The sequence below is a fragment of the Ovis canadensis genome, chromosome 5 (assembly GCF_042477335.2).
Source record: "Ovis canadensis isolate MfBH-ARS-UI-01 breed Bighorn chromosome 5, ARS-UI_OviCan_v2, whole genome shotgun sequence".
NCBI classification, from domain to species: Eukaryota; Metazoa; Chordata; class Mammalia; order Artiodactyla; family Bovidae; genus Ovis; species Ovis canadensis.
The window spans coordinates 29,536,516-29,554,003 of record NC_091249.1 but is presented as its reverse complement, the minus strand read 5'-3'; the positions used below and the strand labels follow the sequence as shown (position 1 = coordinate 29,554,003).

The following is a 17,488-nucleotide window of genomic DNA, read 5'->3' as shown; positions in this document are numbered from 1 at the left end:
CCATCCACCAGCAACAGGGAAGGAGAAGGTGAAAAGGAGTGCGTGACGATGGGGATACCCAGGCCGGTGAACCACCAGAGTGCCTTGCCCAGAAAGGCAAAGACAGGCAGGGCCCTGGGACTGACCCCAGCGCGGGGGCTGCTGCTGAGGCCCATCTGTGACTGGAGCCAGTTTGGGGAGGGTATAGCCACAAATCAGAAGCTGGAGGGGCTATGGGTTGCCTGGGTTCCAGGGTGGGCTTTGGGAAACTGGATTTGGCAAGAAAACAGAGTTGGAATTTGGGCTGACAGAGGGGGAGCGGTTGGGGTGGCTGAGGGAAAGTAAAGGTTAGTGGGGAGGATGAGAGAGGAGGGGCCTGGTGTGGAGGCTGGGAGGTGGGGGCCCCAGAGAGAGGCAGGGCTGGGTGCTAGGCAAGAATGAGTGGGGATTCCAGGGTCCTGGGAGGTTGAGGTGAGAGTCTGGAAACCTTGTTTTGCTTAGGGAAGTCAGGACTGTGTCAGAGCTCCTCTCCATACGGGCCTGGGGGCTGGCTTTGGCTTCTCCTTCTGGGAGGGGCTTCCCTTGGTCCAATGCCAGCCCCTTGATTGGAGCCATCTGGAGCATGGAGCCAGGAAGTCACATCTGGGCCTGTGCCCGGTGGTGGGGGGACTGATGAGACCACCTTCAGCTGGGCGGGGGTTCAGCAATGAAGAATTGTAGGTTCAGAGCATTTGGTGGATGCTGGGTCCCTCCCGGAGTCTGGGAGATTTGGCAGAGCCAGAGGTTGCTCAGGGATGGGACCAGCTCTCTCGCAGGGCGTCCATGGGTCCCTGCCCAAGCCTGCAGGGAGGGTGGGCCTGGGAGAGGGGGGAGAGTCTCCAGACATGCTCTGAGCTCTGTAGGCTTGGAGGTCCTGGCTTCTGTTGGAGGTTGGTTGCACATTGCTTTGGAGAGAAAGGGTTTTGAAAGATGAATAGGAGTTCATCAGGTAAGGGAAAGAACAATGAATAGAGGCTTGGGGTCAGGAAATAAAAACACGAAACCTGGTGTGTTGGTATAGGGAGGCTGGGAAGGTGGCCACAACAGTGGTCCAGGCCAGAGAGGTGGAGGCCTGTGCTGGGCCTGCTGGGATGGAAATGCAGAAGGCGATGGGGGAGGTGGGGCAGGTTGAGGCCAGCTGCCACATCCATCTGCCCTGCAGACTACCGGACAGGGCCCTGCTTTGGTCGAGTGGGCCCTGAGGGGTGCCAGCACCAGCTGACAGGCCTCATCTGCACCAAGACACTCTGCTGTGCCACTGTGGGCCGGGCCTGGGGCTTCCCATGTGAGTTCTGCCCAGCTCAGCCACACCCCTGCCGCCGGGGCTTCATCCCCAATATTAACACGGGGGCCTGCCAAGGTAAGTAGAGGGGGCCAATGCATGAAGACCGAGGTCCTGGGAACCAGGGCTGAGTGGGAACCCTTGGGAGCTTTGGTTTCCTCCTCTGATGGGCCTCTCATCCCCTTGCAGATGTAGATGAGTGCCAGGCTGTGCCAGGCCTGTGCCAGGGGGGCAGCTGTGTCAACACAGTGGGTTCCTTTGAGTGCCGCTGCCCCACTGGACACCAGCTCAGTGAGAACAGCGCCAAGTGTGAAGGTGGGTGACAGGGAGAGGTTCAAGTTGGGACCTCCTCTCTGCTCTGCTCTGAGCGGCTCAGTCAGGAGGAGGAGGTGGGAGAGGGCTGGTGGGGGACCCTGCCTGGCTCTGACCTGGCATCGATCTGCACAGATGTGAACGAATGTCTCAGTGTGCCAGGCCTCTGCTCCGGGGGTGACTGCACCAACACAGTCGGGAGCTACGTGTGCACCTGTCCCCGTGGCTATGTCAGCAGCCTGGATGGCACTCGCTGCCTAGGTGAGCCGGGGCTTGGGGTAGGGTAGGGGGCTGAATGGGCAGATGCCAGGTAGTAGACAGACCCCTTGCTCATCTATCTCTGCAACCTTCTGGCCCTAGGGCTTCTCTAGCCCTTTAATTTCTATGTCCTTCTGTGTGTTTGGATCCTGGTTTCCATCCCCTCAGAAATTCTGACTCCTTACACTTTGGTCTTTATGCTCTCGACCTCAGTCTGCAAGCCCCTCTGGCCCCCACCTCTAAGGCCTTGGCTCTCTGGTCTCTTCTGCTGGTCTCCTGGCTTCAGTGCATTCCCCCTCCCCCATGCCCCTCTACCCCTTGGACTCTATGTCCTTCTGGCTTACTGGCTGGTGGTCATTCTTGCCTTCCTGGCCTCTGCTTCTATGCCCCTCTGCCCCTCTAGCCCCCATCTCTATGCCCCTCTGGTTCTCTGTCCTCCACCCTCCATCTGTATGTCCTTCTGCCCATTGGCTTCACTGGCCCCAGTCTCTGTATCCCTCTTTCCTCTCCTGAAGACTTTTAAAGAAGTACCCATCTTCCCCCACACCCTGTCTTTGAGATAACTGAGGCCCCGAGAGGGGAGGTTTGCTTGAGCCAAATCCACGTGTAGAAGAGATACCCACACCCAGCTCCCCGGACCCCTCATCCTGCCGCCACCAGGGTGGAGGCCTCTGGTCTGTGCCTCCCCTTGGATACCCACCCTCCTGAAATCCCCCACACCCCCCTGGCTGGGGCAGGGGGATCCTTGGGCTCTCTCTCCCTGTCCTGCTGTCTTGATGAGCTGCTCGTTAGACTTTAGAGGCGGCTGACAGGGCTAGCCAGAAACACTTGTGATGTGGTATGGGCAGAGCCTGGGTTTATTGAGGCAAGGTAGGCTTGGCAGGTCTCCAGAGCCACCTGGGCCCCTCAGGCTGGATCTCTACCAGGCAGGACCAAGAATGTTCTGTTTGGTGTTCTGCCAGTATGCCGTGGCCAGTGCCAGACCTATTTATTTCTCCACCTCTCGGGGCCATCTTAGCTGGCATGGTGACTAGCTCTGGGCACGTCCCCTGGATTGTGGGGGCCTTTCCCAGCTACTAAATAGCAGAGCCTAGATTTAAATCAAGGTCAAGTGTCCTCTGAAAATGGGCTTGCAATCAGTTCTGTGTTCCAAGTGACCCAGGGCAAGTTCCTTAACCTCTCTGCTTAGCCTCAGCTGCCTTATGTGTGAATTACTGGCAGTACTTACCCATTTTACCGTTCACTAACTCAGTCATGTCTGACTCTCTGCAGCCCCACAGACTGCAGCATACCAGGCTTCCCTGTCCTTCACTATCTCCTGGAGTTTGCTTAGACTCATGTCCATTGAGTTAGTGATGCCATCCAACCATCTCATCCCCTGTCAACCCCTTTCCTCCTGCCCTCAATCTTTCCCAGCATCAGGGTCTTTTCCAGTGAGTCAGCTCTTCGCCTCAGGTGGCCAAAGTATTGGAGCTTTGTCCTTCCAATGAATATTGGAAGGACAAAGAATATCCAATGAATATCAGCATCAGTCCTTCCAATGAATATTCAGGGCTGATTTCCTTTAGGATTGACTGGTTTGATCTCCTTGCAGTCCAAGGGACTCTCAAGAATCTTCTCCAACAGCACAGCTCAAAAGCATATGAAGAGGGTTACATATTTATGGAGTGATTCACCCAGGGGCGGAAGTAGGGGGTACCAAGTACACATTCACTAACACAGGGAAGCAGAGAAGTTGGGTTTGTGACCACTTAGCAGAGCTTGATCACAGCAGGTGCTTAATACTTGCATTTTGTCTTATCCTCCCTACTAGAGAGGGAGCTGCTTGGTCAGATCCCCGGGGGTTCAGGAACCTGGCTTCCCATCCCTCCTCACTCTCCAGGAGCTGTGTGACCTTGAACAAGTCTGATGACCTCTTCTTGCCTGGGCAGGCACAGCCGCGTTAGAGTGCCAGGGATGATGCTGGAATTGCAGAGCCCTGACTCCTACTCATGCACCTGGGGAATCCTCCCACCCCCGCTGCCAGGTGCATGGGGGTGTGTCTGGGGAGGTAAAAATGCTAGCTGTTTTCTCAGCCTTGGGCAGCTCAGGGGTGGCTACAAGGGCCCTCCATGCTGGTTGGAGGGGTTTTTCCACTGTGGGCCACCGGCTAACATTTGTGGGTTATCACACCTTAAAATAAGCTCTTTTAGAGTCAGAATCCGAGAAATCTGATCACCGAACAAAGCCATCAAGACATCACAGTGGAAGTGTGTCTGTCGTTTTCGTAGCTGGGGAGCTTCTGCCTCGGTCTCCCCAGGGGCTCCAGCTATCAGTCTGCCAGTCTGCTCCCCTATTGTTCAGTTGCTCAGTTGTGTCTGGTTCTTTGAGACCTGGTGGGCTGCAGCATGCCAGGCTTCCCTGTCCTTCACTCTCTCCCAGAGTTTGCTCAAACTCATGTCCATTGAGTCAGTGATGCCATCCAATCATCTCATCCTCTGTTGCTCCCTTCTGCTCCTGCTCTCAATCTTTCCCAGCATCAGGGTCTTCTCCAACTGAATCAGTTCTTCTCATCAGGTGGCCAAAGTGTTGGAGCTTCGGCTTCAGCATCAGTCCTTTCAATGAATATTCTGGGCTGATTTCCTTTACGATTGACTGGTTTGATCTCCTTGCAGTCCAAGGGACCCTCAAGAGTCTTCTCCAACACCACAGTTCAAAAACATCAATTCTTTGGCATTCAGCCTTCTTTGTGGTCCAGCTCTCACATCTATATATGAATACTGGAAAAACCATAGCCTTGACTAGATGGACCTTTGTTGGCAAAGTAATGTCTCTGCTTTTTAATGTGCTGTCTAGGTTGGTCATAGCTTTTCTTCCAAGGAGCAAGCATCTTTTAATTTCATGGCTGCAGTCACCATCTGCAGTGATTTTGGAGCCCAAGAAAATAAAGTCTCTCACTGTTTCCATTGTTTGCCCATCTATTTGCCATGAAGTGATGGGACCAGATGCCATGATCTTAGTTTTACTGAATTTTGAGTTTTAAGCCAGCTTTTTCACTCTCCTCTTTTACTTTTGTCAAGAGGCTCTTTAGTTCCTCTTCACTTTCTGACATAAGGGTGGTGTCATCTGCATATCTGAGTTTATTGATATTTCTCCTGGCAATCTTGATTACAGCTTGTGCTTCATCCAGCCCTGCATTTCACATTATGTACTCTGCATATAATTTAAATAAACAGTGACAATATACAGCCTTGACATACTCCTTTCGCAGTTTGGAACCAGTCCATTGTTCCATGTCCGGTTCTAACTGTTGCTATTTGACTTGCATACAGGTTTCTCTGGAGGCAGGTCAGGTGGTCTGATATTCACATCTCTTGAAGAATTTTCCACAGTTTGTTGTGATCCACACAAAGGCTTTGGCATAATCAATGAAGCAGAAGTAGATGTTTTTCTGGAACTTTCTTGCCTTTTCTATGATCCAGCGCTGTCTAGGTTCGTCATAGCTTTTGCTCCCCTGGTCCCTCTTCAAATTAAAAGCCTCTTGGGTTTCCGTAGAATGCCCAGGGCTGGCAAGCGAGGCCACCCAGCTACAGATCCCAGCATCTCTGTTTGAGTATCCAGCTTGACTTCCCATTGAGGCAACCCCCTGATCCTGGGGTCTTCCTCGGTGTGGTTGAATATCCCAGGGAGCTTACTGACAATGCCAGCATTTGGCATGGGACACTATTGTTTGGCATGAGCCCAAACCTCCTTCTCTGGGGTAATTTGGAAATCTTGGTTTATTACCTCTTGGTTTAAACTTGGTTTAATCCTCTCAGTGAGGATCGGCCATGTGCCAGATAGAGTGTACTCTGCAACATTCTTCTGATATGTGTGCCCTGAGCATCTCTGGTCCGTGGATGGTGAAACTGAGGCGCAGAGAGGCAAGGAGGTCTGTCCTGAAGATGGTGCTGGTGGAGCTGGGATGTGAAGTCTGGTAACTGGTCCTCAGGGTTTCCCAGGTGACTCAGCAGTAAAGAATCTGCCTGCCTGTCAATGCAGGAGATGCAGGTTCGATCCCTGGCTGGGAAGATCCCCTGGAGGAGGGAATGGCTAGCACTCTAGTATTGTAGCCTGGAGAATCCCAAGGATAGAGGAGCCTGGTGGGCTGCAGTCCATGGGGTCGCAAAACAGTCAGACACGACTGAACAGTGGCTGAGCACACGTAAACGGCCCTCCCTACCCCTCCCACCCCACCCCCTGCTGCAGACCACCGTGCTGGCACTTGCTTCTCGGTGCTGATTGCAGACCGCTGTGCTGGAGACCTCTCGGGCCACTACACCCACAGGCAGTGCTGCTGTGACAAGGGCAGGTGCTGGGCGGCTGGCCCAGCCCCTGAGCGGTGTCCTCCACGGGGCTCTGGTGAGTGGCTGGGGGTGCCTCCCACCTTCCTCCAGGTTGGGGACCCGGGGGTACAACTGAGGCTTAACTTCCAACCCCACTCCCTTGCAGATGAGTTCCAGCGACTGTGTGCCCCGGGGCTGCCACTCCTGCCTTCCTATCCGGGCCCCTTCGCCAGCCTCCCCGGCTTCGGATCCACTGGTGGTGTGGGTCCTGGCCCAGGGCTGGCACGGCACAGCCCCCAGGGCTCCAGTGGTCGTCGGGTTCCCAGCCTGAGCCTTGGAGATGCCAGCATTGGTGAGGACTTGGGAGGAGGGGTCCAAGACCCCTCCAGTGGAAAAGAGGATCCAGGCCTCAGGGTCTGGACTGGGCTTTGGAGTAGGGTCGTGGCCTGGGCAGTGGGGATGGGAGTACTAACAGTGGTCTGGGGATGGGGGCAGATTGGAGATCCCAGCCTCCAAGTCCAAGTTTGAGCTTTGGGTGAGGGTCTAGGGCTGGAATTGGAGAAGGAAATGGCAACCCACTCCAGTATTCTCGCCTGGAGAATCCCTTGGACAGAGGAACCTGGCGGGCTACAGTCCAGGGGGTTGCACAGGGTCAGAGACGACTGAAATGACTTGGCACGCTCACTAGGCCTGGAATGGGGGTCCGGGGTCTCAGGCAAGTGGAGGGTCTGAATTTAGGGCAGGACGCTGGGCTATAATGGGAGAGCCTGGCCATGAGGGCTCTGAGTGTGTGTCTGAACCCAGAGGCAAGGCCCAGCCCTCAGTCAGGCACCCGCCCCCCTCCGTCGGCCCCACCCGCAGGCACCGCCACACTGAACCAGGCCATCGACATCTGCCGACACTTCACCAACCTGTGTCTCAACGGCCGCTGCCTGCCCACCCCTTCCAGCTACCGCTGCGAGTGTAACGTGGGCTACGCGCAGGACGTCCGGGGGGAGTGCATTGGTGAGCGGTGGCTGGGCTGGGGGTGGGGGCGCGCCCTGCCAGCCTCGGGCTCAGAGTCCTCCGCCCGCAGATGTGGATGAATGTGCCAGCAGCCCCTGCCACCACGGAGACTGCACCAACACCCCTGGCTCCTACCGCTGTCTGTGTCATGAAGGTTTTCAGGCAATGCTCACCAAGCAGGCGTGCCTGGGTATGGCCGTCCCCTGGAAGTGGGGGTGCCGGGGGCCTGGCTGGTGGAGCCTGCACCTCTGGCCCGAATTGGAGCCTGGGGGTGCCTGGGAGGATGCCTGCTGACCACCCGCCTGCCTTGCCCCCCACCCCCCCAGACATAGATGAATGCATCGCCAGCAGTGGCCTCTGCCATCACGGCCGCTGTGTCAACACGGAGGGCAGCTTCCAATGTGTCTGCAATGCAGGCTTTGAGCTCAGCACTGATGGCAAGAACTGTGTGGGTGAGTTGAGGGTGGGCGGGTGAGGAGGGGCTTCTGGGCCTCAGTAGCTGCCTTGTAGTGCCTCCTTACCTCTTTTTAAAAAAGAAAAATATTTTTAAATTTATTTGGCTGCCCCAGGTCTTAGTTGTGGCATGCAGGATCTTTAGCTGTGGCATTCGAACTCTTAGCTGAGGCATGTGGGATCAGTTCTCTGACCAGGGATCGAACCCAGGACCCCTGCATTGGGAGCTTGGAGTCTTAGCCGTTGGGACCACCGAGGGAGTCCCTACCTTACTTCTTGCGTCTTGCCACATCTGCTCCTTCACTCCATCCTTTCTTTGGGTGGATCCTCTGCTCCCCTTCCTGAGCCCAGCCAGCCCATCGGAGAGCCTTCTTGTGGTCTGTCCACTCTCTACCCATGCCTTCATTCTCCCAGAGGCCTCTGGGGTAAGACTGTGCTGTCTGCTTCTGCCCCTGACACAGCCCCTCATCTGCCTCCAAGAGAGGCGGGTCAGGACCATGGAGAGCTCCTTGGTCTCAGATTCCCTGTGGGGGTGCCCACAGCTTGTGGGGGTCACTAGGGACCCCCTTTGTCCTCTTCCGTCACCCTGTCTGAGAGCTGCCTTAATATTCCCTCACTGGGAAGGATATTTTTCCTTTCTGTATTCATTCTTTTTTTTTAATTTATTTTTTTATTGAAGGATAATTGCTTTACAGAATCGTGTTATTTTTTTGCAGTGTTTATTTTTTATTATTAGATAGATTTAGAAAGTTGATTATCAAATTAGCTGTTTTCTTAGCATTAATATGAAGTACAGAAATTTATTTCCATGCATAAATCATTATTTTTATTTACACTGTTTTTTACTAGTTTGATATCACCTACAGAAATTAATTTTTATTTCTTTGTTTATTTTTAACGAGTCTTCATCGCTGTGCTGAATCTCCATCGCTGGGCACAGGCTTTCTCTAGCTGCAGTGAGCAGGGGCTGCTCTAGCTGCTCTGCACGCGCTTCTCATTTCAGTGGCTTCTCCTGCGCTCTCTCTGGGGAGCACAGGCCCTGGGGTGCACAGGCTTCTGTAGTTGCAGCACATCAGCTCACTAGTTGTGGCTCCCAGGCTCTAGGGCACAGGCTCAGCAGTTATGGGGCACGGGCTTAGTTGCTCCACGGCATGTGGGATCTTCCTGGACCAGGGATTGAACCTGTGTCTCCTGCATTGGCAGGCAGATTCTTCACCACTGAGCCACCAGGGAAACCCTGTCCTGAAATTAATTTTGATTAATTCTAATGATTAATTCATTGTTTCACATTTTACCATCAGGTCTTTAATGTTGCCTTCAGATCTCTGCATAGTCTGTAACCAGTAAGAGTTGATGAAATCATTAGTTTGTTTTTTTTTTTTCTTGGTACATATAAACTTTTAAATTAATTTTTAAAATTAAAGTATAGGTGACTTACAGTGTTGTGTTCATTTCAGATGTACAGCACAGTTTCAGATTCTTTTTCTTTATAGGTTATAAAATACTGAGCATAGTTGCTTGTGTATTCATTCATTTTTAAAAACCCTTTTAGCATCCTTATAGCTGTATAATTCTCATACCATAAAAGTCGCCTTTTATTTTATTTTTATTTTTATTTTTTAAAAGTAGCCTTTTAAAGTGTACATTTCAGTGGCTTTTAGTACAAGCATGACCACAGTCTAAGTTTAGAACCTCTTCATCACCTCCTCTGCATTAGCAGTCATTCCAGAATTATCTATCCTCCTTCCTCGCGCCCCCGCCCACCCCTCAGCAGGAGACTAGTCTACTTTCTGTCCCCATGGATTTGCCTGTTCTGGGCATTCTGTATACATGGAATCACACACTTTGTGGCCCTTTGTGACTGGCTTCTTTCACTGATGCATCACATTTTCAGGATCCATCCATGTGGTAGCACGTGTCAGAATATCATTCCTTTTTATTGTCAAATGCCATTCCATTGTATGAGCAGACAACATTTCGTTTCTACCGGCATCACTTGGTGGCTATTCGGGTTGTTTCCACTTTTGCTGTTATGGATAATGCCGCTGTGGAAGCTCACCCACACATTTAGGTGTGGACCTTTTATGTATTCTTATGTTTTTTCCCTCCCTATCTCCATTCCTCCCTCCCTTTCTTCCTTCTTGCTTCAATCCTTTTCTATTTAACACTGTACTTTGTAAACAAATCATATCTGCACTGTACCGACTGCCTTCTTTTAAATTAAACTATATTTTTAAGAGGGGTTTTTGGAAAAAAATATTTATTTATTTGGCTGCATTAGGTCTAAGCTGTGTTGCATGGGATTTTCCTTGTAGCATGCGGGATCTTTCGATGCTGCAGACAGGCTCTTGGCTCTGGTGCTTGGGCTTCTCTCTAGTTGTGGGATGTGGGCTCCAGAGCACGCAGGCTCAGTAGTTGTGGCACTCCAGCTTGGTTGCCCCACCGCAAGTGGGATCCGAGTTCCCTGACTGGGGTATAACCAGAGTCCCTGGCATTGGAAGGTGGATTCTTAACCACTGGACCACCAGGGAAGTCCCTAGACTATTTTCTTGTTAGCTGATGGCTTTTGCCCTTTCCTTTTTAAATGCAGGTGCGATTCACACAAGATAAATTTAATCATTTAAAAGTGAAAATCTCAGTAATTCCCAATGTTGTGCAACCACCTTTCTTTCTTTTTTTTTTTTTGCAGGAAGATAAACATAGCATTTTTAAAGGTTTTCAAAAATAACATTTATTTCTTAAAAGTTAACACTTGCATAATAGGAAACCAAAAAACACAAGCAAAAACTAAAGTCATCCATTAACACAAGCAGTTTACTGTTTGATGTGTCCTTCTAGGTCTTATTCGTGTATTTACACAACTAAGCATCTATTTTTATGTAATAAAGATCATACAGTTATATATTAATAACAAATATCATGATGTGTGAAACAGCATTTTTAAGTGAACAATTTGGTGGCATTTAGGATATTTCCAGTGTCATGCAACCATCATCTCATTTATGCAATTCTTTTTTGCATTTTTAAGAATTATGGCACAATTACACAGCGTAAAATTGACCATTTAAACTCTTTTTTTCCATTATAGTTTATTGTAAAATATTGAATATGTTCCCCGTGCTATACAGTAGGACCTTGTTTATCCATTTTATGTATAGTAGTTTGTATCTTACCCTTTTTAAGGGAACAGTTCGGTGGCATTTTTGTACATTCGTAATTTCGTGCAACCACTACCTAATTTTTTCAATGTGTTTTTGCATTTTTTATCGTGGCAAAATATACATAACTTTTTTATTCTTTTGGATGCTCTAGGTTTTCATTGCTGCTCACAGGCTTCCTCTAGCTGTGGCGCATGAGCTTCTCATTGCAGAGCGTAGGCTGTAGGCAGTCGGGCTTCAGTAGTTATGGCACATGTGCTTGGTTGCCCCTTGGCACGTGAGATCTTCCTGGACCAGGGATAGAACCTGAGTTCCCTGCATTGGCAGGCGGATTCTTTACCACTGACCCACCAGGGAAGTCCCTACATAACACGTTCATCATCTTAACCATTTTTAAATGAACAGTTTGGAGGCATTTAGTGAGATGTTGTGCAGTCACCACCTGACTTATTTAAAGGACTTTGAACAACTATTCATGGAGCACCTATGTGTGCCAGGATGGAAGATGCAGATATGAGCTAGTGGTCCCAGTTGGCCTCAGGGGAGTTCACACTCCTGCAACCTAATACCCATGCCAAACTAGTCTCTGACAGCCACGTCTCATCCTATCAGGCTCCCACAGCCCCGGGAGCAGTCCCTGGCAACATGAGGGCCGGGCTGGTGTACCTGGCAGGACTGGCCCAACGAAAGGGTGGGTGCCGGGACCCTGCTGGGACCCAGCCTCTCCTGGTGTCCCCAGACCACAACGAGTGTGCAACCACCACCATGTGTGCCAACGGAGTGTGCCTGAACGAGGACGGTAGCTTCACGTGTCTCTGCAACCCCGGCTTCCTGCTGGCGCCTGGTGGCCGCCACTGTGTGGGTGAGAAACTGCAGGCTGGACCATAGGGGACCCCATGGGGATGGGGAAGAAGAGGAGAAGGGAGGGTGGCAAGGGCGGGTGGGGTGTGGGGATGGGGTGGCTGGGACCCGTCGCAGTGCCCCCCCCACAACCCCTGCAGACATCGACGAGTGTCAGACGCTGGGCATCTGCATGAATGGTCACTGCACCAACACCGAGGGCTCCTTCCACTGCCGCTGCCTCGGGGGGCTCGCGGTGGGCGCTGATGGTCGAGTGTGCGTGGACACCCACGTGCGAAGCACGTGCTATGGGACCCTCGACCAGGGCTCCTGTGCCCGCCCCTTCCCTGGTGCTGTCACCAAATCTGAGTGCTGCTGTGCAAGCCCGGCCCATGGGTTTGGGGAGCCCTGCCAGCCGTGTCCCCCCAAGAACTCTGGTGAGAGCCTCAGCTGCCCCGCCCCCATGCACTTTCCATGGCCCCGCTTTTTTTTTAGTCCTTGCTTGTGGCTTATAACTGCTGGGGGAAGGAGGGGACAGTGGTGGGGGGGGGGCTTGGCTCCCATGGGGTGGGGTGGATGTCTCTCCCCCAAGAAGAGACAGAAGGAAAACTGTTCTTCCCACTGGAGCAGGCATCTTAGTCCTAGACCCTTGCCCAGCCCCAAGGGGCCACGTCTTGGGCATGGCTTGGCTTCAGCAATGGCCAATGACCGCCCCTCTCTCCCTGTTCCTGGCACCACAGCTGAGTTCCAGGCCCTATGCAGCAGCGGTCTTGGAATCACCACAGATGGCAGAGGTGAGCGGGGTGGGGCTGGGACTGAGGGGCAGGGACGTGGTTGGGAACCCAGTCAGATTACTGGGTTCCACAAAGTATCACAGGCTGGGGGGTCATTCTCCCATAGCTCTGGAGGCTAAACATCCCAGATCAGTGTGAGTAGAGGGGCCTCTTCAGAGGCTGTGAGGAAGAGTCTGTCTCGCACCTCTCTCAGCTTCTGGCACTTAGCTGTTAATCCTTGCCTGGTCGAAGCATCTCCCTGATCTCTGCCTTCATCCTTTTTTTTTTTTTTTGATTTACAATGTTTCTGGTGTACAGCAAAGTGATTCAGGCACTATATATATATATATGATATATATACTTTTCAGTATATATATATATATATTTTAGTATATATATATACATACAGTTTTCAGATTTTTTGCCCTTATAGGTTATTATACAATACTGAGTTTAATTCTCATGCTATACAGTAGGCCCTGGTCTGTTTTCTGTTTTATATAGGGTAATGTATGTATGTTAGGGACTTCTTCCCAGGTGGCTCAGTGGTAAGGAATCAGTGCAGGAGTCATAGGAGATGAGGGTTGGATCCCTGCGTTGGGAAGGTCCCCTGGAGCAGGGCATGGCAACCCACTCCAGTATCTTGCCTGGAGAGTCCCATGGACAGAGGAGCCTGGAGGGCTACAGTCCGTGGGGTCGCAGAGTCAGACACGACTGAAGTTACTGACCACACATGTAGGCACGTATGTATGTCAATCCCAAACTCCTCGGCCTTGCTCTCGACACAGGGTTCGCCCTGTGTGTCTATGCCCAGACCTCCACTTTTATAAGGATACAATCATATTAGAATGGACTGTATGTCCATCTCCAAATAAAGTCACGTGCTGAGGTGATCCTGGGGATGAGGACACCATCCTTCCCTGTTACAGCCTTCCTGCCTGAGCAACAAATAAAAGGATTTAGGATGCAGCCAGGTTTCCCATCCAGCACTGGGCCATGGGGGCAGGACAGATGTCCAGGGCCCCTCCCTCAGTTAAAGGGTCAGATTCTGGAGCCAAATGCCTGGGTTTAAATCCCAGCCAGCATTCTTTTTTTTTTTTTTTTCAGTTTTGACATATGGGGCTGCCTATTCCCTCCCACCTTGGGCTGTGCCATGAGGCTTAGGGGATCTCAGTTCCCCGACCAGGAATTGAACCCACGCCTTGGCAGTGAAAGTGCTGATGCCTAACCGCTAGACCACCAGGGAACTCTCCAGGCCCTACTGTTTACTGATTGAATACTGATCCAGTTAGTCCCCATCCCTGCGCCTCCTTTTCTGTAAAGTGGATATACTAGTAGGTCCCATTTCAGGGATGTTGTGAGAGCAAATGAGTTAAAATACTCGGCACAAAACAGTAAGCATCTTATAACATTAGTGATTATGATCGCGCTTTAAAAGAAATTATATTGCTGATGTAATAATGTCTGTTCCATGAGTTCCACACTGGGGACAGTTTTGCCACCTCTCATGTGCCATTTGGCAATGTCTGGACAAATATTAGGGAGGGCGCTCTTGGCATCTCATGGGTAGACGCTGGAAATGTTGCTTACATTGCACGGGTTCCCTCCTCCCCCTGCACAAAGCAAAGAATGATCTGGCTCCAAATATCCAAGGTGTTGAGAAACCCTGGTTTCCAGGGAAAGGAGGCAGGGTCTAGGCTGGAGCTCTGTCCCTGGAGGACTTGGCTTCTGGAGCCACCAGGGAGCCAGGGCAGCTGCTGATGCCGTCTTCCTGCTGCAGACATCAACGAATGTGCCCTCGACCCTGATATCTGTGCCAACGGCATGTGTGAGAACCTGCGGGGCAGCTACCGCTGCATCTGCAACCTGGGCTACGAGGCAGTCACGGATGGCAGAGAGTGCACTGGTGAGCGTGCCGGGCGAGTGGACGGGCGGAGAGGGTGCCGCCCCCACTGCACACCCCTCACCCCACTCTTCGGCCCCATCCTCGCCTTGCAGATGTGGATGAGTGCGCCCTCAACAGCCTCCTGTGTGACAACGGGCGGTGCAGGAACAGCCCGGGCAGCTATAGCTGCTCCTGCCCCCAGGGCTTCAGCTTCCGGCCAGACACGGAGACCTGCGAAGGTACAGGGTCCTGGGGGGCACACAGACACGTGCACACACACAAGTACTTATGCACACTGCACACTATGGGTACGCACATGCTGCCAGATGCGTGTATACCTGCACTTACCCACACAGACATGCTCAAAGCCATACATGTATTCATAGTCTCAGTTACCCTCTTAGGTACACACTCACAGTACCCACATTCACACTTATTCTCACTGACGCAAAGAGCCGACTCATTGGAAAATACCCTGATGTGGGGAAAAATTGAGGGCCTGAAGAGGAGGGGCAACACAGGATGAGATGATTGGATGGCATCACTAACTCCGTGGACATGAGTCTGAGCAAACTCCAGGAGATGGTGAAGGGCAGGGAAGCCTGGCGTGCTGCAGTCCATGGGGCCACAAGGAGTCAGACACGACTAAGTGACTGAACAATTCTCGCTCTTTACACATATGCTCATAAGCAGAGTTACACCCTCAAAGGCATACCCTTATGCAGACACTCTGACATTCACACACTTGATTATCACTTGATTACACACACCAGTACTCACACAAAACAGACTCACACACCCATATTCACACTCATCGAGTCATAGTCCCACACATCATATACTCTCATGTGCACACTGTCAAAGACACGTGTGTGTCCACATTTTTACCCTTTTGCACACTTAGGCTCACAGCTACACACACTAATATGTGCAGATACTACATGCCCACACAGTTGCGCATTCACACACTTATATATACTCACACACAGGAATATGTGCCCACCCGCCCTCACACACACTTTGTTGCAATGACCTTGTCCATTACAGACCCCTGGGCACTCACAGATACCTGCAAGAGCACGCGCGCGCGCGCGCGCGCACACACACACACACACACACACACACACACACACAGTTAAGCACAAGCCTCCGGCGGACTGCCCCTCCCCCACCACATCCTGGTCTCCTCCCTCTCTGGGTTTCCCTCCTGCCTCTCACTCTCGGCCTCTCTTGTGCCATGACTGACCCTTGCAGAGCCACCGTTCCCCACCGTGCTTGTCCCTGTACACTTTCACCTGTGCGGGCTCCCAGGATCCTGCGTGTCGGCGTGCACGCGCAGGTGCACTGCACAATTTAATGCAAACACACGCCCCTCTGAGCCCGCCCAGTCTGTTCCCTCGCCTTCGGACAGCATGCGCCCCCTGCTGTTGGACTTTGGCAGCGGCAGAGGGGCGGGGCCTCAGGTCGCGTGCAGCTCAGGGATCTGACCCGGGCCGGTGGCGGGTTGTCTTTGTAGACATCGATGAGTGCCTGTCCAACCCGTGTGTGAATGGCGTGTGCCGCAACCTGGCCGGCTCCTACTCCTGCGAGTGCGCCCCCGGCAGCCGCCTGGGACCTTCTGGCACCATGTGCCTAGGTGAGAGGCCCCACGGAGCAGCGGGGACCCCGACGCCCGCCTGGGGGAAGTCTGGGTCTCTGCGGGTTAGTGTGCAGGTGTGGGCCTGCCAAATAACACAGCCAGCCCCTTCCCGTAGACAGCACCAAAGGCACCTGCTGGCTGAAGGTCCAGGAGGGCCGCTGCGAGGCGAACCTGCACGGAGCCACCCTGCGCTCAGAGTGCTGCGCCACGCTCGGCGCTGCCTGGGGGAGCCCCTGCGAACGCTGTGACATGGGTAATGCCCTGGGGGCGGCTCTGGGGGCTCCCTGGCCATTAAGAGAACCGTGGGGGCGGACAGGTCCCCTGGATCCGGGTGGAGAGAATGACTCCTCTCCCCAATCACAGACCCCGCCTGTGCCCGAGGCTTCGCCCGCGTGAAGGGGCTCAGCTGCGAAGGTAACTCCCCACCCTGTGCACTTCACCGCCACTCCCCCCGCCCCCCCCCCCACCTCCAGGAGCAGGCAAGTGTCATGGTGGCTGCCTAAGGCCCTCTCTGAAGTCATTGGAGATCTCCCTCCTTGGTACCCGGGTCTTCCCCACAATCCCCCAGGAGGCTTTCCCACCTCCCCAAGAACCACGTGGTGTCCTGAGCCCCTAGGGAGCCAGCTCCCTGGGAGCCTCCAGCTCTGGCTTCTCCTTGCTCGCTGCTCCCTAGATGTGAATGAGTGTGAGGTCTTCCCTGGTGTCTGTCCCAATGGGCGCTGCATCAACACCGCGGGCTCCTTCCGCTGCGAGTGTCCAGAGGGCCTGATCCTGGACACCTCCGGCCGGCTGTGCATAGGTGAGTGTGGGCCTGCAGGGTCTTGTGCAGGGCCGCCTGCTCTTCCTGCACTGCCTCCACTCCCAACAGCTGGAGGCCCTCCCTAGGGACAGGTGGGGTCTTGGGTGTCCTCTTGGACTCTGCCCACCCCCTTGCTAATGTGTCTCCAAAGACATTTGTTTTTTTGGAGGGGTTGGATCCCCTTAATCAACTGCCCTTCTAATGAAGCTCACTGCAAATGGTACAATCTCATGGAATGTTACCTACCACTTTGGTATATACTTTCTTGCTACCAAACAAGGTTTACAGGACGTGGATTTGAGCACGAGGCACCTGCCTCTATCATGAGTGGTAATTCATGCCTGCAGCCCTTTCTCAACATCCAGGGCTCAAACCCTCACCCTGAATGGCCTGCCCTCAGGCTCAAAGGCTCTGAAATATTTTCCCCCTCAAGGAGGGCTTCTTACTTTACACCATCAACATCTTGAACAGGACATTTCTTGGCCAAAAACATCCGCCAGCCAGCAGGTGGGGCTCTGCATTCTATCAGTTTTTCCTCCCATAGTAACATTAACCCATTAGTGGCCTCCTTGGTGGCACCATGGAGCCTGGTCAACAGAAGGCAGATGGACCCTGATGACGCTTTTCAACTTCGATTTCCTTCTAAACTGAGCTTCAGGTGTGCATTAGGTTTTCTTGCTGATTCCAGAGTGTGAGCAAGGAAAGAAAGTAGCTGAGTAAAGAAAAAATAAACATGTTGCTGAATTCACAGCCAGGTGAAAT

At 52.6% G+C, this 17,488-nt stretch overlaps 2 protein-coding genes across 8 annotated transcripts in view; one reads left to right on the top strand and one right to left on the bottom strand.

The window, feature by feature from the left end:
• FBN3 (fibrillin 3) overlaps nt 1–17,488 on the top strand; it is a 69,665-nt gene that overhangs the window by 4,061 nt on the left and 48,116 nt on the right. For all 4 annotated transcript variants that reach the window (XM_069591237.1, XM_069591238.1, XM_069591235.1 and 1 more), the window contains 17 exons: nt 1,181–1,378; nt 1,490–1,615; nt 1,748–1,873; nt 6,098–6,250; nt 6,341–6,526; nt 7,036–7,179; nt 7,250–7,369; nt 7,506–7,631; nt 11,530–11,652; nt 11,792–12,067; nt 12,371–12,424; nt 14,184–14,309; nt 14,402–14,527; nt 15,805–15,924; nt 16,043–16,180; nt 16,291–16,341; nt 16,601–16,726. In XM_069591237.1, coding sequence (XP_069447338.1) covers nt 1,181–1,378; nt 1,490–1,615; nt 1,748–1,873; nt 6,098–6,250; nt 6,341–6,526; nt 7,036–7,179; nt 7,250–7,369; nt 7,506–7,631; nt 11,530–11,652; nt 11,792–12,067; nt 12,371–12,424; nt 14,184–14,309; nt 14,402–14,527; nt 15,805–15,924; nt 16,043–16,180; nt 16,291–16,341; nt 16,601–16,726 — 2,319 coding nt within the window. The remainder of the gene's footprint in view (nt 1–1,180; nt 1,379–1,489; nt 1,616–1,747; nt 1,874–6,097; nt 6,251–6,340; nt 6,527–7,035; nt 7,180–7,249; nt 7,370–7,505; nt 7,632–11,529; nt 11,653–11,791; nt 12,068–12,370; nt 12,425–14,183; nt 14,310–14,401; nt 14,528–15,804; nt 15,925–16,042; nt 16,181–16,290; nt 16,342–16,600; nt 16,727–17,488) is intronic.
• Nucleotides 1–17,488, bottom strand: part of HNRNPM (heterogeneous nuclear ribonucleoprotein M) — a 311,395-nt gene that overhangs the window by 260,313 nt on the left and 33,594 nt on the right. The window lies entirely within an intron of this gene.